At 43.0% G+C, this 22,381-nt stretch overlaps 1 protein-coding gene across 1 annotated transcript in view; it reads left to right on the top strand.

The window, feature by feature from the left end:
• The window catches only part of Itpr2 (inositol 1,4,5-trisphosphate receptor type 2), a 381,718-nt gene that overhangs the window by 292,820 nt on the left and 66,517 nt on the right, over positions 1-22,381 (top strand). The window contains exons 46-49 of the mRNA XM_034511341.2: positions 7,111-7,218; positions 10,171-10,363; positions 13,490-13,615; positions 19,695-19,870. Coding sequence (XP_034367232.1) covers positions 7,111-7,218; positions 10,171-10,363; positions 13,490-13,615; positions 19,695-19,870 — 603 coding nt within the window. The remainder of the gene's footprint in view (positions 1-7,110; positions 7,219-10,170; positions 10,364-13,489; positions 13,616-19,694; positions 19,871-22,381) is intronic.

The following is a 22,381-nucleotide window of genomic DNA, read 5'->3' as shown; positions in this document are numbered from 1 at the left end:
ACAGCGTGGAGGAGAGTTTTTCCCCAGCATAACAGCTCTGATGTTTTCCTCAGCACACGTCAAAAGGAGAACTTATTTCAAGAACTTAGTTCCATTGGGCCATTGGGCCATTTTCTCCCTGTCTCTCTCTCTCTCTCTCTCTCTCTCTCTCTCTCTCTCTCTCTCTCTCTCTCTCTCTGCATGTGTGTGTTTGCGTGTTGTAGTACATGTGTATATCTAGTGCTTATGAATGTGTGAAGCATGTATGTATGTGTTGTGGGTAGTGTATGTGTTGTGTGGCTATGTGTTTGTTGCATGTATGGGTAGTATATGTGTAGGTGTGTGTGTGTGTGTGTGTGTTTGTGTTTGTCTTGCTTCATAAGCCATTTCCTCTTATCATTAATGGGTTTTTCTAAAACTGACTTGCTGTAATTTAAGACAGACCCTTCCAGTATGAGTGTAGATCATCTGAAAACCAAGAGCTTTCACTTTTAATAATAACTCTGCTCACCTCCTTGTTACTTTTGCATATTCCCTTTGTCTTAACTTCCACTATCATGGAAATAATTAACAGATCTCTAAGAACCGTGGTGGAGGTGGATTTCTAACAAAAAAAATTAGATATATAAAACAAAAAATGTTTTTCAACTCTTGGTAAGAAGACTGTAGAGCAACCAACCCTGGTGGTCCCTGCAATCCCAACATTCTGGCAGCAAGAGACAGAAGGATTGCCTCAAGTTCCAGGCCAGGTTGTGTTGAATGGTGAGTTATATGACAGCCTAAACTAGGTCCTCTCTGAGTGGAGGAGAGAAACTGATGAAGTATAGGAAATTAATCCTGGGAAGAAGCTATGGGGTAGAGGTCAGCATTTTGGAGTCCCTCCTCCAAGCCTGCTGTGGTTAGAGAACCAGTTACCAAGTAATGTTTCCTTGATTCTCTCATCATGAGAGAACAAAGAGATGGAAAGACAGACAGTTTACGCAGATCTTTATGTAGCAGAGCAAAAGACAGTACACTCCAGAGAGGTGGGAGGGCTTGGGAAGGGCTGACTAAGAGGGTGTATAGCAGCTCCCTGCACTCTGAGCTGTACATCCATTGCGTATAAAGCTTTATGAATATTTATGAGGTGGGTAGCATATTCATGAAGATAAGCTGGCCTCTTGCCCCTTCTAAATCATAGCTGACCTGGATCTCCCTTTTACGGTATTTCTTCCCAGAATCCTCTTGAGAAGGCCTGAGGATATAAAACCACAGTGTAGGTGACAGTGTAGTAAAGTGTGGTCCTTTGAGGATGCACACCCTTCGTTAGTGCATACATGTGGCATTTGGGAAAGTACCCTGCTGTCTCAGTTTCTGATATAGCCAGAACAGCCTGCAGCTTCAAAGGCATTTGACCACAAGGGATTTCTCACCTTCTGGAGAGGCCACCAAGATGCAACTGCAGTCTCCTTGGTTACCTCAGCACTAGCTTCTTGCCTACTCAATCTCAGAGGAACAGTTTCTTAGTTCACTGTAGATGAGTGGTGTGTGCATACATGCAGTCTCTCTCTCTCTCTCTCTCTCTCTCTCTCTCTCTCTCTCTCTCTCTCTCCCTCTCTCTCTCTCTCTCTGTGTGTGTGTGTGTGTGTGTGTATGCATGTATGTGTGAGTATGTATATATGTATGTCTGGGTGCATTTGTGTGTGTATGTGTCTGTCCGAGTGCATGTGTGTGCGCATGTGTGTCTGTGTGTGTTTCTGTGTGTGTTTCTCTGTGTGAGTGTGTTTCTATGTATGTGTGTTTCTATGTATGTGTGTTTCTGTGTGTGTGTTTCTGTGTGTGTGTTTCTGTGTGTGTGTGTGTGTTTCTGTGTGTGTTTCTTTACTTTGGGGCTCTGTTCTTTCAGCCTAGAGGTTGTGTGTCCTTTGAAGCTGTCTCTGGTTGCTCAGTCCTGGTTGTTAAGCTCTACTTCTCAGAAGTGTTACCTGCATCTCCTCTGTCACAGCCAATATTTTTACTAATCCTGCTTTCTTCTGGTCTTTATCTTTGGGTCCTTAAGAGAGCCTATTTCAAATGTAAAAGAAAACACTGTTTCTCTCTTTCGAGTCCGGTTTCTATGTACAATGTGCTCTAGACAACATGGATGGCAGTTTGGGATTGGAGAAGCAGGATGATGGGAAAGAAACAAAGAACTTTATAAAAAAGAAAGATGACTTATTTTTCCTAACACTCATCTGATCTGTTGGCAAAATGTAGGGCTTTACTGCTTCTGTTGTTCTTCCTGGCCCTTCTCTCCTGTCTCCTCACCCTGGTGTTCTCACCCCTCCCTTTTGAAAACTCTGCAGTTTTCTTCTTGAGAGAAGACTTCTTCCTCACATACTCCCTATGTCTCGTTCAACCTCAGACTTCATGCTAGAAGCCTGCCAGCTGGATCCTGGAGCCTGGTGGAGAGGGCATGCTTTCCTCTCCTGGAAATGCTTTCCGAAGTGGCTAAATGTCCCCCTCCATCAGCATCTGAGTGTTCCCTTGCTAAGAGCACAGAGCTCAGCTTCCTGTGGAAATGAATTCTTCTCAGCGTCCTTTACTCTGCTCCTGACAGGGTAGCAGTCAGCTGTAAAGAGAGACACTTCTGTGGACAGTGTCTTGTAAAGAGTGGCAGTGGTGGGTGAGCTCTGTGAGCAGTGTCTTGTAAAGGGTGGTAGTGGTGGGTGAGCTCTGGGCACCACTTCCAGTCAGTTCCTCTTAATACATGATTTCCTTCTCAAAACAGAAGGATGGTAGAGTCTATCTTGTCTTGCTCGGAGAAGTTTCTTTGCAGCCTGTGTTTGTAGTGTCTTTCTCAGGCTCCCTTACCCTAAAACAAACTCAACAGTTCAAAACAGTCTCAAGGTTCTTGTAGCCAGATGTCCTAATCAGGGTGTCTTAGAGCTAAGCTCCAGATGAAGGCTGAAGGAAGCATCATTTCTGGTCTACCCCCCCAACCCCCCCACCACTCCAGTTTCTGGCATTTTCTGGCTATTTTTGGCAGCGGAGACCTATGCCAGACCCCGTTATCCTACCATCGTGGGACACTGCCTGTATGGACCCCCTATAAGCCCGTGTTTTCCTCTTATTTAAGGGTGCTGGTTAATGGATTAGGGTTCACACTTGTGTACCAGAGTTAATATATAAATGGGAGTTTTTGATATGCCATGTTTAGTCCGAAATTATTGGTGCAACAAACGTGTGATATTCTTGAAAGACCCATTACTAGTTAGTTGTATATGTTTACAGATAAAGTTTATGTGAAGTAAGACTCTGAGCTCCACACATGGTCACCGAGTGTGCCCTTTTGTTCTCTGCCCACTCACTGGGACTTGGCTCACCCAGATCTTGTCCTTGGAGCACAGAGTCACAGCCTCGAACCACTTTCCCCTGTTTCCTTCCCTCCTGGGGACATTTCAGCCGTTCTTTGAAACTCATCACAGTGCTTCTTGTGTGATTCTTTGCCTACTGCCAAACGCTGTGTGAATCCTTGTGCTTCTGCTCCATCTCACCTCACAGGAACCACAAACCGGCGGCCGTTTTAGTTCCTTCAGTGCCCGGCTGGCAGTTTGCTTAGAAGGATGATGGACATCCTGTTTCTCTCCGCAGCCACAGCAGTTAGACCTGGGTTTTGTCTATAATGTCATCATGTGATCAGAGGAAGAACACATGTTCTGAAGACAATGGGTCTTTATATTTTACAGAGAAGAGTTTCCTCAAACTTACTCTGTCTTCTGCTGCTGCTGTTGCTTCAGGTGGAAATGATGTCTGGTGTGGAAGCATCATCACAAAGGCAATCATGTGACTTTGGGCAATCATGTGACTTTGGGCAATCATGTGACTTTGGGTAATCATGTGACTTCAAGATCCAGGTCACTCTTTGATCTGGGGAAAGCCAACTTCGAGGTCACAATTTTACTGATTAATAATAGTTGAACACACACTGAAAAAAAAATCCAGAGATTAAAAGTACTGAGAATTATCATAGAACAGTATTCTAGTACAAACCCTGGCTTTTCGTTCAGTCCTTTCTTGGAGCCAAATGAAATGAACATAAATATCCTAGTGATAAAAAGATATATGTGAAACAGACATTTTTATATCATTTTTATTGTTACTGGTGTTCGAAACGTTCTGGTCTGTCTTCATTCCCTAACTTTTGATTTAAAAAGTATACAGTGATCTTCAAGACCCTGTTGATGGATATGTACATTTAAGGTTTATATTATCCATATATATGTATTTTATGAGTATACATACACATATTTTTAATGTTACATTTACATTTTTTAGTCTGAAATTTTCATGTGTAGTGCTCAGCCCATGAAGTGCCTGCCATGGCCAGGGTGGGTTATGCTCGAGGACCGGAGTCACAGACAGTCTCTGTGAGAGCCGCCCCGTGAGCACTGGGAACTGAGCCAGGGGCTCTAGAATAATGGATTGATGGTTCTGGGGAGCTGAGGAAAGGAAGACAGTGGCGTCTGACTCCAAGAATAGGGGTGAAGGAAACAGGAAAAATATCTGACTGGCAGTTACTTCAGGCTCGTGTTTCGTAAGGATGAAGCCAATAGAGCCTCATTGTTAATGCCGACTGGCACTGGCCTTGGTGAGAACTTGACCTGTTAGCTCTGTTGGAAGTTCAGACAACTCAGCTCAGCATGGTGACCTGGAACTTCTGTGTGGTGTAGTACAGACTGCTCTGTTGGGTCCAGGGCACTGGCCTCTTCCAGGTTGCTGGCCTCTGGTGACTTTTAACTCTGCATCCATGCTCCTTGGTTGAGGCTCCAGGCCTGACCTCTGCCCAGGGCTTTGACAAACTGATGCTACAACCCGTTCCTTGGCTTCTACTACAGTGACACTAAAAGCTCTGGGTTTCTAGAAGCAAAGTTTAGTTTTCTTCCCTAATGTATTCCTGTATTTGATTGTAGTCATTGGCATTTCTAGACTTCCCCCTATTCTGCTCAATGGACTTAACACTAAGCAGATTTTCAGCTCTGTGATGAAACAGCTGAGGTAGACTTCTGAGGAGGGAAGGTTCATTCTGTGTCACACTTTGAGAGCATTTTGGCCATGGCTGTGTTGCACATGGGTGTATTGCACAACATCATGGCTTATGGTGGGCAGGAGACGACCGCAGCAGAGAAGAGCTGTCATCATGTCATCTGGGGAGCCGAAAAGAGGAAGAAACAAGAGGCCGGGAGTTTAATACACTCTTCAAGGGCATACATGCCATGACCCACCTTCCTCCCATAGGCCGAACCTCCCACTTCCAATAGTCTTCAGGCTTCAGCGCCAAGCTGTGTGATGACTTGGGCTGGAAGCTTAGCAAGTATCCTTGACTAGTCATGTGCCCATTCCTGAGCCTGGGAATGTTAGTCATGTGAGTCTTGCCAGTTTCACCCCCGGAACCAACCACTTCTTGCCAGTTGGTAATATGCTCAAGCAATTACAGCAATTTCCTTTTTAAATTCACTTAGACTTTGAGGAACACCTACAAGTCATAGCAAGTTTCATGACTCTAGATGATAATAAAAATGATATAATTCACGTTTAGTTGAATATATAATGCAAGTAAAATAAGACATTGTTTTTTTCTTCATGGTCCATAAATGACCCTGAAAGGCAATTCTAAAGTGAATCATTTCAAAATGATTTATTCTGGAGTCGGTAGAATGAATATTTAATTGTTCAGATTATTATTTTGCAGGATGTTGACTTGGTCTTACAGGTCTGGATTATTGCTTGAATTTGTGCCAATTCTTTATGGCCCCATTTATATTAAGACTCTGTGAGTAACACAATGATATGTTTACAGCCTTGTAACACCTCCAAGATACTTGCTCTGAAGCTACTGTCTGAGCTCAGCACTGACTGGCTTTGCCAGTTTCCAGCTATGTGATTATAGACAAGGTCACACTCTCTGTGCCTCAGTTTCCTCATTTGTAAAATGAAAGTGGTGAGTGTGTCCACCCCAGGGTTTCAAAGTAGGAGCTGCTGAGACCTTGTACCTGGCAGAATAAGCCAGGCACCTCCAGGAGCAATGGGTTTGTGTGACTCAGCCAGCCTGGTCACACTGGTGAGCTCTGTACCTACTGAGAGTCCCTATCTTCAGCAATGAGATGGAGAGTGATAAAGATGTACCTGATGCTGACCTTTGACTTACATACATACACACACACACACACACACACACACACTCCTGCACATGAACATGCACACCATGAACCTGTCTACACATACACATAAAAAAGAAAATATTTATGATGAGATTGTTATTGTTTTTTAAATGTTCAGTTTCACATACAAATGAAATTGAAATCTATGCCCATAAAGTGCCAGTTTTGACCTGATAATATGCAGAAATATAGATTAATAAAAGCTGCTATTGTGGATCTGGGATTACTCACAGTAAGAGAAAGCCTTCTGGAACGCAGAGCCCTGTCTATATGTCATCTGTGTTATCTCTACTGCCCACTTTTCTGCTGCCCTGCTGGTCATTGATTTACATGTATGTGTAGCTGGTCATTGATTTACATGTATGTGTAGTTGGTCATTGGTTTACATGTATGTATGGCTGGTCATTGATTTACATGTATGTGTAGCTGGTCATTGATTTACATGTATGTGTAGCTGGTCATTGATTTACATGTATGTATAGTTGGTCATTGGTTTACATGTATGTATGGCTGGTCATTGATTTACATGTATGTGTAGCTGGTCATTGATTTACATGTATGTATAGTTGGTCATTGGTTTACATGTATGTATGGCTGGTCATTGATTTACATGTATGTGTAGTTGGTCATTGGTTTACATGAATGTGTAGTTAACTGGTCATTGATTTACATGTATGTGCAGTTTGAAGGAATTTCATCTTTCTCGATGCTACAATCAGCATATCTTCTCCTTGGCACAGTCGTCGCAGATAGGCATTATCCACAAATGAGAATGACTGATTCTTGTGCATTATTTATGCTTTTCAAATGTAGACATACCTTCCCTGAATATGACTAATTACTGTCACCCCGGGACTATGAAAGACACATGCACCAACAGACAGAGTAACTTCGAAGTCTCATCCCAAGAGAAGGGTGGAGAGATGTTAACCCTTTATTTTCTTCCCTGCAGTTGGCCCGCCACAATAAGCTGCTGCAGCAGATGCTCAAGCCTGGATCCGACCCCGAGGAAGGGGATGAAGCCTTGAAGTATTACGCCAACCACACCGCGCAGATCGAGGTACCTGCCTGCCACTCCTGGAATGGGCCCAATGGTGAAAGAATGCTTTTGCTTTCTATCTGAGGCCATTTTCATGAATTTTCTCAGAACTATGAAATAATACCAGGTGATTTAAATGAAAAAGTCTGTCCCACAAGCCAAGGTCTAAGAGCCGTGTGTAGAAACTGAGTCTGTCCATCTCAAGACTTTTCTTTCCCCAGAACTACTCTGAAGTTTTTGAACATTTGTTTGCCCTCTCCCTGCTCCATAAACGAGACATTCTCTAATGCTCTATAGCAGATCAGGAGGTACACCAGGGGACCCATCTGGCTGTCACTTCTAGCTGGGGTATCACTGTGATGCTTCCTGGCAGAACTAATCAGGCAGAAGTGAGCAGAGCGGTGGATGTTTGTCACTGCTGATTTATGAGCATACACTCATTCATTCTGGTAGGTGGTATTTAGTGTTCAGCAGAGTGTGTCTGTCGCAGGCACCTTTGCTCTGTAATGGGTAATTTCTATGTGTTGTTGTTTATTTCTGCCAAATCTTTGAGCATTACTAAGCTTTATCATGTCAAAAGTGGATCCCTGCTCATATGTACAAACATCAACAGTGCTACAGCTCGGTGTCAGACTTGCCTGACGAGAACCAATTGCAGTAATGGGTATTGTCAAGAATGGTAGCTTGTGGTGATCAGTTCGGTAGCCCTGGGAAATGGGAAGATGCTTAGGCCAAATCACCACCCAAGAAGGAGGCCCCCATGATCCGAATCTTACTTTTAGATTCTCTCATGGGTCTCACTACTTCTAAAGAAATCATACTCGGTTTTAAGCAATTGGTCATTGGAAAACTTTTCTGTATCTGTGAATTGCACTAGACCATTGTAATTATCCACCATTCCTGGTGTTTGCTCCCCTCAAGGTGGTAGCTTAGTGTTATAGTGTGTATGTGCACACACACACACACACACACACACACACACACACACGTGCGTCCACGTTGTGCATGAGTACAAGGGGGCCCATGGTTGGTACCTCCCATTACTCTTCTGCCTTTCTCACTGAGGTAAGACCTCTCAGTTGAACCCACAGCCTAGTAATATGGCCAGTCTCACTAACCAACTTGCACTGAGGCTTTGCCTCTGACTTTGCCTTCCAAGGTTGGGATAACTGGAAGGCTGGCACACCCATCAGGCACTGAGAGGGTTTGTGGGGATCTGAACTCTGACCCTCACATTTATTATGCATAGCAAGTGCTTTAACCCCCAAGCTCTAACATTTGAAGAGCCAGCATGCTTCTCAGTCTGCTCCCTTCTATATTGGGGATCCTGTTGGTTTTTTTTTTTTTTTTTTTTTTAACTTTCAGTTCCCCAGGGCTCCTCAGCTAATGACTGAATAAGCATCTGTTGAATAACCTAGGGGAAAATTAACCATATTTGGCTTCCTTTTGGGTAAAGCATTTCCTCCTTCGGTTTCTCTGGTTTGTCATTGCCCTTTGTGAAATGTGACAACCAGAATTAAATGTGTCATTTTATGCGAGGACTGAATATTTTGGCTTATCTAATCGCAGCTTTATTTCTTTAGTAAGCCCTAAGAATTTTTTTTAGACACTTGATGCTGTTGGATCAAGGAAACCTTTCAAAATTCCTTTCATGTGGTTACCTACCATATCAAATATGCCTCAGTAGTTTCTATAATTGATATTTTAATTATGTTTTAAAGTTAGCATATAAAGGGGCTGCAGAGATGGCCAGTCGCTAAGAGCACTGGCTCTGATACAGACGCCTGTATTCAGTTCCTAGCACCCACCCATTCCACCAGTCCCAGGATTAAAGCCCATTTAGAGAAGAGAGAGTTTAAGTTGGCTAAGATTCCGGAAAGAGAGTCCAAAGGCAGGGAAGGAAAGGTGTGGGGCAGGGGCATGAAGCTGCCCCTGTTTTATTCATATGCAGGAGGTTTAGGGGAAAGAGCAAAACTATAATCCCTCACAGCCCCCTCCTTCATGGCTGCACCTCCTAAAGGTTCTACAACCTTCCCCAAACTGTGCCACTAACTGGAGACCAAGTGTTCAAATACATAAGCCCATGAGGAACATTTTCATTTAAAACACCAAACTGTAGGTAGTAGAACACTTCATCAATGATAGAAACAAAAATACCTCTGTGTACAGAGAACTCAAGACACCCAGTGCTAAGGACTTCACTTGGTATGCAGAAGCCCCTGTTAGGAAGAACTGGGCACAGATTCTTAAGTACTGAGGTCAAGGTCACCTCGCTGGCTCATTTTTCATAATTGATTATATAAAACATAATTCATAAGCTCATTGTCCTAATTTCATGTCTGCCACGGTGATAAAACATTCTTGCCAAAAGCAACCTGGGAAGGAAAGATTTGTTTGGCTTACATCATAGTATGTCACTGGGAGACAGTAAAGCAGGAGGAACCTGAGCTAGGAGCCGTGGAAGAACACTATGTGCTGGCTCTGTGTTTATGCTTAGCCAGCCTTCTTACATGTACCAGGACCACGTGCCTAAGGATGGTGCTGCATGGTGGTCATCAGAGGCTTTGCCAAGTTGACAACTAGAGCTAACTAAGAAACTTATCCTAAAACTGAAAATTAGAGACCCATAAGATCCAGCTGTATAACAACTGCTAGTGAGCCCACCGCATGCTTCCAGATAGTTCCAAACCGGAAGTCACCCAGAGGGCTCTAGTTAAAATCTCCGTGTGAGTGGATGGGGGAACACACAAATAACTCCCAGAATACAGAATAACTTATGAATATGGGAAGGAGATTTGTAAGGAAGAAGCAGGCGTCTGGAGCAGGAGATGAATAACCAGTGGTGGGGGTGTGTGGAGGTGGGGGTGGGGAGTAACCAAGAATAAAATTTATTAATTAAGAAAAAGGAAGTTAGAAACCGAGTCTGAAACTGAGGTGTGCAAATGGCTGAAACCAAACGGCAATCGTTTCCAGATTGTGCGGCATGACCGGACTATGGAGCAGATTGTTTTCCCCGTCCCCAATATCTGCGAATTCCTCACTCGGGAATCCAAGTACCGAGTGTTCAACACAACGGAGAGGGATGAGCAAGGAAGCAAGGTGAACGACTTCTTCCAGCAAACGGAAGATCTCTACAATGAGATGAAATGGCAAAAGAAGATCAGAAGTGAGTGCGAGACCTGGGGAAGGGAGGGGCAGGGCCACGTGGCCCGAGACAGAGGGGCGGTGCCAGGGTCACGTGGCCCACTTTATCTAACTAATTAGTTGCATTTCTTGTCAGTTTAACGTCCCGAAATCACCTGTAGGCTGAAGAGTAAGCCCCTGTTGTCTCTGGAGCCAAACCGTCTGCAGCTTGGTGGACGTAGACATTCCCGGTCAACCAGGTGGCCCGCAGCTGCTGTGGAGCTGGCTTTTTAAATGTGTTATAAGCTGCAAGTCTGCAGCTGCGCTGTTGCGCTGCTGTATAAAGTCTTGCATTGACCCCTAGACTTCAGGAGTCAGCACATGGGATGGGGCAACGTCTGCATCAGAGTCCTCTCACCCAGTGCCCTCTGTGTGTTTACACAGGAGCTCACTGCTCAGTCTGTCTCAGATTCATCTGGTACCCATAGATGGCTCCACATCTCAAGTGCTTAGTGTTTTCCTAGGAGTCATTCCTTCCTCTTCCCTCTCTTTCTCCCTCGATATCTAGCAAGCAAAACATTTCCGAACACCTGCAACCAGACAGAGCCCTGTGATACCGTTGTCAAAACCGTAACCACGTAGCCCTGTCCACCTGGAACACAGATCTCCAGTGTGCATGCAAACACTGAGTTTGGGATATTTTTTAATTTTAAAGTTTTAAATCATTTTAATGAGACTGGGGAGATGGCCAGGAAGTAAAGCCTCAGAGCAGCTTGTAACCATCCATAACCCCAGGTTCTGGGCATCTGACACCCTCTTCTGCCCTCTGGTGCACCAAGTGCACAGAGGGTCCACAAGACATTTAAATGAGCAAAAAGCCCATGCACCTAAAATAAAATAGGCCTAAATTCTTAAAAGTCATTTTCAGTTGTTTCCTTGAGAAGCTCTTGGTGTTAGGTCATTCTTGTCTTTTGGAGACTTTCCCAGGCAGGCAGGCAGGCAGGCAGGCAGGCAGGCAAGCAGGCAAGCAGGCAGGCATGTGTGACTTGGACTTCACAATTAAGTTTTCTAGGCTCTTTACTGAGAGACCCTCAGTGAGTGGAGCTGGTCAAAGGTTCCTTTGGGTATGAGATGATAACATGAAGGTTTAGATTCTTAAGACACCTTTTGTTCTTTAGAATTTTACCACATAAAACTCAGCATAAAAACTGGGTATCTAATAATATACATGGAATATTCAGAAATTTTTAGTTGAGGCATTTGAAAAATATTAATTTTATCCATATTAACTGAATAACAAACTCAAATTAATCAAATAACACACTGGAACTCTAGGATCTGTATTTTGTGACAAATGCTTTATTTTATTTACCCAAAATAAAACTTAAAATAATTCCCAGTGGACATGGTATTTTAAATTTTAGATACAGTTAATCACAAGGACATCATCTCAACGATTCTGTGGGCTTGTAGATAGAAAGGAGGTGGGAACAGCGCAAATGTATACAGGTCATGATCAGTCATGGGATTTCCCAGCGAAATGCCATTCCCGTTACAGCCTCTTCCACTGTGGGAGGAAAACGAGAGGAACTCAGGAGGGGTTCACTCCCTGGTCAACAGAGGCCCAGGCAGGAGGGGTACACTCCCTGGTCAACAGAGGCCCAGGCAGGAGGGGTACACTCCCTGGTCAACAGAGGCCCAGGCAGGAGGGGTACACTCCCTGGTCAATAGAGGCCCAGGCAGGAGGGGTATACTCCCTGGTCAACAGAGGCCCAGACAGAGGTTTAGGGTAGATTCAAAAAGTACACAATTTTCTCTTTCATATACCTCACTCCGCTGACTCTGATATTTTGTCTTTAAATTTTTAATGATGGTTTCTAATTATGTGTATGTGCATTTGCTTATTGTGGGCTTGTGCACATGTGTATAGTGCCTGCAGAGGCCAAAAGAGGGTGTCATGTGCCCCGGATCTGGAGTTACACTTGATGTGGGTGCTGGGAACTGAGCTGGGCCCTCTGCAAGAACAGTGCATGTCCTCAACTGCTGAGCCGTCTCTCCAGCCCCAAACCCTAATATTTTCATCTTTCAGGCTGTTTCGTTTGAGACAGGGTTTCGTGTATCCCAGGCTGGCTTCAAACTCACTGTTTAGCTAAGGCTGACCTTCAGCTAGTGATCTGCTTCCACCTCCCGAATGCCGGGGTGATGAGCGAACACCACCATGTCCGTCCCCTCCAGTATTCCAATCCTATGTGCAGACATTACCTTATGAATAATACGCAGAGGAGCCGCGAGCTCCCAGAGCAGGCTGACAATGTAGCTGCTCTCCAGACCTCTCTGTGTTACAAATTTGCTCAGTCATTTAGAAGTGGAAAGAACTGAGTTTCTGTTAAACACTGGTAGATGCATTGATTAACTCCTCTCTGACGAAAGGCATGAGCTCCTTTTCTGGAAATTCTCAGCAAGCTTCTCCCAGCTATTGACTTTTACTGTGGACTTTACCCCCTGTGGCTTCAAACCCAGAACATTATTAGAAACATTCTAATTTAAAATATACATAGTATTATAGCATTTATAAAAAGTGGGGTCTCACTGCATAACCCGGGCTGGCCTCTGGTTCCCATGTTGTTATCAATCTCATAGGCATCCTCCTGCCTCAGCCTTTCATCCAATGCCGAGATTGCAGGCCTGGGAAACCATATACCTCTTTGGATCTCATACATGCTGGGCTGTGGTGCTGAGACTCAGGTTTCTAGGAAACTCTGCCTGTAAAGGTCTTTCTAGTAGATGTATACCTGAGTCTGCCCTCCTGGCTTTTATGAAATTACATCATAAGGATAAGATCATCTTACCCATTGGTATTATCAGTCCTCCAGTGAGTGGGGCCAGGGAACCATTAGCTCCTTCCCTTCATCTGCATGGTCCAGATTCAAGGGATTTACTATAGAGTCGCCTTTGCTGACGCTGTTCTTGAAGGATAAAAAGGAACCAAGAAAAATGCCTTTCCCATCTGGTCTTATAATACGCTTTCTAAAGTAAGTCATGGAGTCTTCAGATACACTTCTGTGACTAGTCACAGTCACGCTGCCCACACTGTTGGCTCGCCGGGGCTCCTGTGCTGATGGGGCAGTATATCCTGGCCACTCTCACCCCTGTTCTTGTTGCTTCCTAGACAACCCCGCCCTGTTCTGGTTCTCCAGGCACATCTCCCTCTGGGGGAGCATCTCCTTCAACCTGGCTGTGTTCATCAACCTGGCTGTGGCTCTCTTCTACCCATTCGGGGATGACGGTGATGAAGGCAAGTGCTTGTCTTTCTGCAATGGGTGGATGCCTGAAAAGAAAATCACAAAGATTCTCAAACCACATTCCTTACGTCTCGAGAGCTTCAAAGCAAAGAAGCTTAGTCCTCCTTGGGTATTTGTCCTGTATTCATTGAACGTAGTGAGTAGACTGAAAACCGTGGCCAGTAGAAATGTCTTACAGAAATCTCATGAATGGCGTAACTACCGGTGTGATTATGTTGGTTCCATGTAATTAGTATGGTCAAGCATACTTTATACTGCATTGTCTCAGTTATGTAAGCGAGAGCCTTACACTCAGGCATTTTGATGAAATGGTAACAATCACATTTTACTTTCTGTCTTGTCTAGGGCTTTTGTAGTAAACGTACCTGCAAAATGCATGTTTTGATTCTATAATACTGTGTATTTATAATACTCATAATCTCAGCCTTAGAAACACAGCCTAGGATAGACTGTAACAATGGCTGATGGAGTGCATTGACTATGAAAATGGGGTCATTAGTCTAGTTATGCATGAGCTTTTACAGAAGGAAAGACAGGAATTTGAAGAATGAAATTCCATAGGGGTTGGGTGGGGTCTTTGAGTGTTTTGTTTATGTTTAGCAAATTTTCTTGGGAAAAATCTGTTACAGGTCTGAGGTACAGTCTGGAGAGTAACTTTGGAATGGGTAGGAGAATGAATTGAAGGCAAACATGAGAGAAATAAGCAAATAATAGCTTTGGAGTGCCCTGGGGCACATGGGGCTAATGAGATACTGTCCACAGTACATTGGAACAGTTCCTGACTGTTGGACCAAGAGCAGTTGTTAGAAGGTAAATACCGCCGCTGCCATCCTAAGGGAGACAGGAGAGATGTTCCATAGCAGCAACAGGTGTGTAAGCAAGTCTCAGATGAACGGGAGGCAATGAGGAGAAATGGGAGCCCAAGAACAACTTAACGTTTCCCAGGTTCATAGCTCCTGTGCTCAGACCACTGAGTGTATGACAGAGCCCCAGTAAAGAGAGGGACAGAGTCTGTAAGACGGAAGCAGGTCTGGAAAACGTCTGATATTAAGCTTCCGTTTGACAGACAGAGCAATGAAAACCCAGCGAAGACCTTCAGCCTCTAAAAGAAGCAGAGCTAACAAACACGAGGCTGGAAAGCACAGATCCCTGGGCTGTGTGGAGCCTGGTTACTGGGAACAAGTGTAAACGCTACTCTTGAAAAAGATTTTTGAGTCAATAGTAGTAGCAAGATGGAGACTCAGCCCTAGGATACCGGAGTGTGAGAACTTCTTAGGGAAAGCAGAGCATACACATAGGGCATCGTAGAACACCAAGATGAATCTTAATCACATGACTACAGTTTGTGTGAGTCAGCTCATGGCAGCTTTATAAATAAGTTTAAAGTCTTGATCAAAGTCAGCACAATCTCTAAGCCTTGACCACACACTGTGCACAGCCAGGAAGGCTGGGAAATCAACACCTCTGGGCAGATACGTGTGGCCACATTGTCCAGAAGGAAACTGCTGTGTGCTGGTGACAGTTCTTGATGCTGGAGGTTTGCAAACAGGCTGAGCAACTGTTTTTTAGGCTTAATTTGAAACTAAAGACAGATTGAATGTCAATCAAAGTTCTCCTATAAGTGCCTTGGAAGGATGGAGACATACAAAATGATAGGTTCCAACTGGAAAGGTCTCCCAGCAGTCTGATCTGAGAAAGTTTTTGGAAAAAAAAAGTAATTATCAATAGTAATATACTATAAAGCATAGAATAAAACTAATCCAGGATCTGTATGAATAGAGAAAAGAGAACATTCTTTTTGCTAGTGTCCCAGTTAAGAAAGTTTAAGAGTGATAGAAATTATATGTCACCATTTGGCCAGTCATTATACTCAATGGATGCTAAAAGCAAGGGGTGAATATGAAGAAAAATACAAGAACATCACACTTTAAGAGTCTGCTGATGATATTCTTAAGCAGCTACAGCAGAGAAAGGAGTAACTAAAACAGAGAAACCACTAAACAATCATGAGTGAAACACAGGGAAGGCAATCATGAAAGCACCAGCAAGTTTAGGCCAGACAGACTTCTGTTAATAAGGGCTATACTGTCCAACCCTGGACCCTACTACAGTCTGCTTCAGAGTCACAGAGCCATCATGGCAAGGGGCCAGCAGAGGCACAGGCTGTTTATCTTCCTCTAGATATAGTGAATGGTGAGGTGTCAGCCATGCTCTTGGAAGCATCTCATGCTCAGCTCTCTTGTTCATGTGTGGGTTACCACCATGTTAGAGAACAACATCCTTCAATCAGGATGATGGTGCCCAGTGATTCAGGGGAGGTGTTTACGGGGAGATGTCTCTCAGACAACCACCCTGAGAGGTACCATCCACCTCTACTGCGTCTTTAACTGGCAGGCTTATGTGGAATATGTAGATGCTAGAGCTATCTCCAGCCATGCCAACTGAGCATCATGTAGGGTGGTGCTCAAATATCTGTAACTCCTCCCAAGAGATCCAACAACATCCTCTTCTAGCCTCTGTGGCCATCTGCACACACACACACACACACACACACACACACACACACACACACACACATGGGTGCATGCTTGCGAGTGCACGTGTGGTCATGCACACACACAGAATGCACATAAATAAAATCAACATTATAAAAAAAAAAAAACAAAGGTAGGGGCTGAGGAAATGTCTCAGTCAGCAGAGTGTCTGTTGTCCATGCATGCAGTCTTGAGTTTGGGTGCCCAGAACTCATATAGAAAGCCAGGTACGGCTGCACAGCCTGGGGGTTAATAAATATTCAGCCGCTTGCTCACTATGAAGTTCCAGAGCATATTTTGTCTACTTGATATACAAGTATTGAGTGATTGTTGCAAAACACATTGTGACAGGGCTGGGCTACCCAACATACTTGTAGATTTTGTGTTTTAATGGAGATCTGAGAGTCACCACAAACACTGGAATGTTAAAGGCACTCTCTCTGTATAACCCTTGGAGAGCTGACAAGTCTAGGCAGATGGCTTGCTTTTGCTAGGTAGAGAACCTATAAACCCATGTCAGATATAAGTAAGTAACCTATTTTGATGAGGAGAAAGATGAGCTCTCTCTTTCCAATCTTTTAAAATTTATTTACATTTATTTATTTATTTATGTGTGCATGTATTTTGCCTGCGTGCATGTCTACACACTGTGTGCATACCTGGTGCCCAAGGAGGAGGCTAGAATCGGGTATTGGATCCCCTAGGGCTAGAGATACAAACAGTTGTGAGACACCATGAGACTGCTGGGAATTGGACCAGGGCCCTCTGGAAGAGCTAGCAGCAAGTGCTCTTAACTACTGAGCCATGTCTATAGCCACACAACCTTCTTTTAACCACTGTTTATTTGAAGCTGTCATGATAACAAAAATGTCGCTATAACAAAAGACCCGACAGTGGGTATTTCATGAGGCAAATGTCTATTTAGTCCCCTGCTTTGGAGATGGGAAGTCCATGATGAGGTATTCCTGTCTCTTCCCTCCAGGTGGGGACCCTCCTTGGTTATATCACAACTTGATGGAGAAGCAGAAAGTGGTGTGGCTATGGGGGAGGGGTTATGTGAGTGGGGAGCCATACTTTGCAACATGCTCTCAAGAGGGTGTCTGGTGCCTGCTGTGCCAACATCAATCCCTTCTGAAGACAGTAGTCTGTGCTCTGATTTCCCTGCTGTAGGTACCACCTTTTAAAGATTCCATTGCCGGAGCAGTATTGCTCAAGGTCCAAGCTTGACGTCCGCAGACTTTGGGAAAACAATCAAATCATACCTAAAGCACAATAAACAGCATTACTACAGAGCCAGGATTTCAAAGCAGATCTAACTCAATGCTGTTCATGGACTGTTTTGGGTAGTTACAACTGTCTGACAGAATCTTTGTAATTTTTAGATGCATTGGTCCTCAATGAATACAAAATTCATCAAAGGATATGTATGGGTCATCCAAGGTTTTGATGCTAACCCCAAAGCTTTATTTATGAAAGCCCTCAATGTGTTTGTGTCAGAAGTCAGTGTTATGGTAAAAATAGATGTGGAGGGCAGAGTGGGCATCGTTGTGGAGTTTTGGGCACAGGAATTTATGGAGAAATCTCCAGCTTGGTCTTTTCCTCCTGCCCATGTCATCCTGTAGACATGAATTTGAGGTCCTGGTACCACCCGTCAAGCCAATAATATGGTGCCTGAAGTTACTTCTGCAGATGCAGCATACCCCAGCCACTCTTGGAAGAGGGTGAATGCCCATGTCATAGAATTGCACTTCTTTTTAAAGGAAAGATTTTTTTAAAACTTCATTTGTGAGAAATTTCTAAGGAACACAGATAATCATATAGTTCATTTAAAATGATTGGAAACTTTTCTTTTGCTTCTGTGCATGCATATTCTTGTGTGTATGTACATGTATAGTTGCATGTATGTGTGTAAATGTGTATACATGATTTTGTATATAGGTATGTGAATGTATATGTGTGTGTGCACACATCCAGAAGCAAGAGGTCAGGCTCATTGTTATTTCTCATGACATCATTCACCTTGCATTTTGAGACGAGGTCCCTCAGCAACTTGGGATTCATCCAGTCAGCTAGACTAACTATCCACAAAGCCCCAGGAATCTTCCTGTCTCTGCTTACATAGCAGCGGGGTTCCGACATTATCACCTTTATTACCTGAGTGTAGGGGATCAGATTCCGATTCCAATACTCATGAGGCAAGAACTTTCCTGGCTTGGCTCTCTGCACAGCTCCACAAAGCTTTTATTTCTTGGTGATTAAATAGACTAACATATGTTTGAAATTTGAGTCGGTGTTCAAGTATATGCTCTCATATGTAGGCATGTGTGTGTGTTTTAACACACGAAGCTTACTTATATGTAGATATGAATACACGTTTTAACACTGAAATATTCATGTAGGTGTGTATACATGTGTTTTAACACTTAAAACATATCTCTGTAAAATCTGTGTTCCACCAATCAGAGTTTTTTTTATTACATTTAAGTATTTTTTGTATATTTTATTTACATTTCAGATGTTATCCCCTTTCCCCATTCCCCCTAACCCAGAAACCCCTATTTACCCTCCCTCCTCCTGCTTCTATGAGAATGTGCCCCCACCTAGCCCCCCACTCCCACCTCCCCCCCTCGGATTTCCCCACACTGGGGCATCCAGCCTTCATTGGACCAAGGATATCATCTCGCACCTATGCCAGACAAGGCCATCCTCCCCTACATATACAGCTGGAGTCATGGGTCCCTCCCTATGTGCTTCCAGGCTGGTGGTTTAGACCCTGGGGAGCTCTGGTTGGTTGGTATTGTTGCTCTCCCCATTGGGCCACAAAGCCCTTCAGCTCCTTCAGTTTCCTCTCTAACTTCTCCTTTGGGAACCCTTGATCAGTTCAGTTGTTAGCTGTGAGCATCTGCCTTTGTAGGTCAGACTCTGGCAGACCTCTAAGGAGACAGCTATTTTTATATCTATTTACTGTGTACGTGTATGTCTGTGTGTGGACATCAGACAACCTGTAGGAGTTGGGCCTCTTCCTCTGCTGAGTGGTTTCTAGTGATCAAACTCAAGTCATTAAGCTTGGTGGCAAGTACCTGCTCCTGCTGAGCCATCTTGCTGGCCCGATCTAAATTCTTTCAAGGAATCTGTAGCATGACAATTTGATACTAATAGAACTAGGGAAATGAGTTAATGAAGCATGATCCTTGCTTTTTCATGACCATTAACCGTGAACTTTGACTCAAGGTTCCCAAGTGAAGCACATCTATCAAGAACATCTCACAAAATGCTCTCACAGGAGAGAAAGTTCTCAGACCTGATGCAAAGAATGTTAACTAATAAATATTTATGTAGCCTGAAACCACCTCACAAATCTTCTGGAAGTGGAAAGAGGTGTAATGTATTCTAAAGAGCTTCCTTGGGGTAGAACGTGTAGGGGGTTGTCTTGAGATCCAGTGCACTGTGGCTTTGTCTACACACGAAGCACAGAGGCCAACATTTTTGTGTTTTTTTCTGTGTTCTTGGTGACAAGTAACCCATCTACATTTTCCAGGTACGCTGTCCCCACTGTTCTCAGCCCTCCTTTGGGTAGCAGTGGCAATCTGCACATCAATGCTGTTCTTCTTTTCCAAGCCCGTGGGCATACGGCCATTTCTTGTGTCTGTCATGCTCAGATCAATATACACCATCGGTCTGGGGCCAACGCTAATACTTCTTGGTGCTGCCAATGTAAGTACACTGCTTAGCTTTGTATCTTATGGAATTCAAACCCACTAAGTATAACTAAAGTCTGTATGCCTTTATTCTTGTGTATGCAGTGAATTCTAGTTAGCTGTGAATCTATATCAGCAAGGGTATCATTTGTGGATGCTTTAATTTATAGAGAAAGAACAAGTTTATATTTATAATTATATTTGGTATCACATAGATTAATAAGATTAATTTAGTGAATTGCTATCTATTTTCCCTCTTCACATAAATTCATTACACAAGTATCTTGGTTTATCTTATGTCAGAGGAAAATTCAAATAAGAACATGGATCTTATTTTTATACCTTTAGTCTTAATATATTAATAATTTAATTTGGATACAGACATTAGCATTATATAGCAGGTGAGGCTGTGACTTCTAAAATAATAGATATTAGACTAGAAAAAACAAAAGAAAATACTAGCTTAAAAGTTTGGTCATAACAGGAAGCAGTCAATCTCTGATTACTGTGAATAAAAGTATAGTGTGGACAACTGGTCTACCCTCATCTGGCTGCTGTGGTTAGTTGAAAATCTTGGTGTAGAAGATCCAGAAAAGATCAGTTACTACTATACATAGGTGATAATATATCATATGCTGTATCTGAGTATCTGATATGCACATCACTAATTAATCAGAAAATGATGCTACCATGATGTGTCTACATCTTGGATCTCACAGTCACTTGTCTTTAGACACTGTCCCTCAGCATTAAGCAAATATGAAAAGTCTTACAGGAAAGGATCATAATAGGGGAAAGACATTAGTATTTATGGGATTTTTAGTTTATTATGATAAAATTTAATTCATTTGCAGAGCCTGAAATATGTCTAGATTTAGATTTTCCCATCACACGTGTCTCAGTGATTCTGAGTGTTGCAACATATATCTTACGCAGTTTTCTTCTCATGCACAGTGTGGTAACTTTAGCTAATGTTGATATAAATTAACATTCTGAGAACTACAGGGATCATTGTGTAAACCTCGAGTGCTTAATATTTGCTCACATCATTGAACATTTGCAAACCTCATTTATACAGATTTAGCATCTCCTGTTGGTTAAAGAGGTTTCTGATTCATTATATGGATGCTATCTTCCTTTACTCCATTTATCTTTGCAGCTAAGATTCTTTGTAAGAAAGAAGAATACAGTACATATAAGTAAAGCGTTTTCTTCTGATGCTAGGAACTGAATCCTGGGTAATATATGAGGCAAGTGCTCTACCACTGAGCCATACCCCAAGTCCACATGAAATATCCTTTAACAGAATCTAATCCCCCTTTCTAATAATGTCTGGGAAACTCTGATCCACTTAATGGTGCTAGCCTTTCTCACAGTTATTTTAATATGGAAATACTAGAATTTGTTCCATCTACTTTGCACAGAGGAAAAGCAAATGAGGCTTTTTAAAGGGAACCAGGCCATTAACAGTCACCACAGTGCTTAGCAGAATGGTGTATGTTATTAGCTGTGTATCTGCAGTTTTATGGGTGACTACATGCCACTGTTAATTTATAGGGCTGAGTCCTGTGATGCATTCACTAAACACACAAGCCCTGTTACATATTCTGAACTGAAACTTTTCTTTAACATTCTGTCTTTGAGATACACACACAATGTTTTGTTCAATATGGTCACTGGATGTCACTATTTCTGGCATAGAGTAGTCAAAATACGAATCTTCTCCAAGGCTGAGTTTAATGTCGTGAATGGTGCTGTTCACACCACCTGTGTTTACTATACTGTCCTGTTGGCAGTTCAGAAGATTTCCAGGGTAATAGTTGACTGCATGTAAATTTTGCTTTCTATAGTGATCTTAAGATTTTATCCCGCCTAAGTTGTAACACTACTGGCATGGAGATTATGGAATTAAATCATCTTATTTTTCAGTGAAAGAGTTGATTCTCATGGTTGATGAAAACGTGGTGATATTGTTAGAGACAGTGAGTTTGCTTTTACCTTTTAATACATCAGCACTTTACAATTTATTCTTAAAAACTAGGTCATGTTTTCCCATTATAACAACTTAGATATTCCGATCAGGGACACAGTCCTGAATGAGACCAAAGGAAAAACACAAACACCAACACAAGACAGTGGTCAATTTCTGTGACCACATAAAACAGTGAAAAGGGACAAAAATTATGGAGCCAGGAGGCACCTTTAGATGGATTTGCTCTGGGGCTGGAGGTATGACTCAGCATTAAGAACACTTGCTGTCTTTTCAGAAGACCCAGGTCAGTTTCCATCACCAAAGTCATGCAGCTCACAACTGTCTGTAACTCCAGATCCAGGCATCATCACCTCCTTTCTGCCTCCAGAGGCACTGCACAAACATCCATATGAATAAATAATTAAATCTCAAATAATGATCAACTTCTAGGTACATCCTTACAGACATAAACAAAGTCCCCTAGAAACAGAGGGTTGTGTCAAGAATGAAGTTAGTGCCCTGGTCGATATGACTTCTATCTTGACACTTTATCAC

The sequence above is a fragment of the Arvicanthis niloticus genome, chromosome 9 (assembly GCF_011762505.2).
Source record: "Arvicanthis niloticus isolate mArvNil1 chromosome 9, mArvNil1.pat.X, whole genome shotgun sequence".
Taxonomy (NCBI): Eukaryota; Metazoa; Chordata; class Mammalia; order Rodentia; family Muridae; genus Arvicanthis; species Arvicanthis niloticus.
The sequence above is the reverse complement of the archived record's forward strand: the minus strand, read 5'-3'. Positions and strand labels throughout refer to the sequence as shown.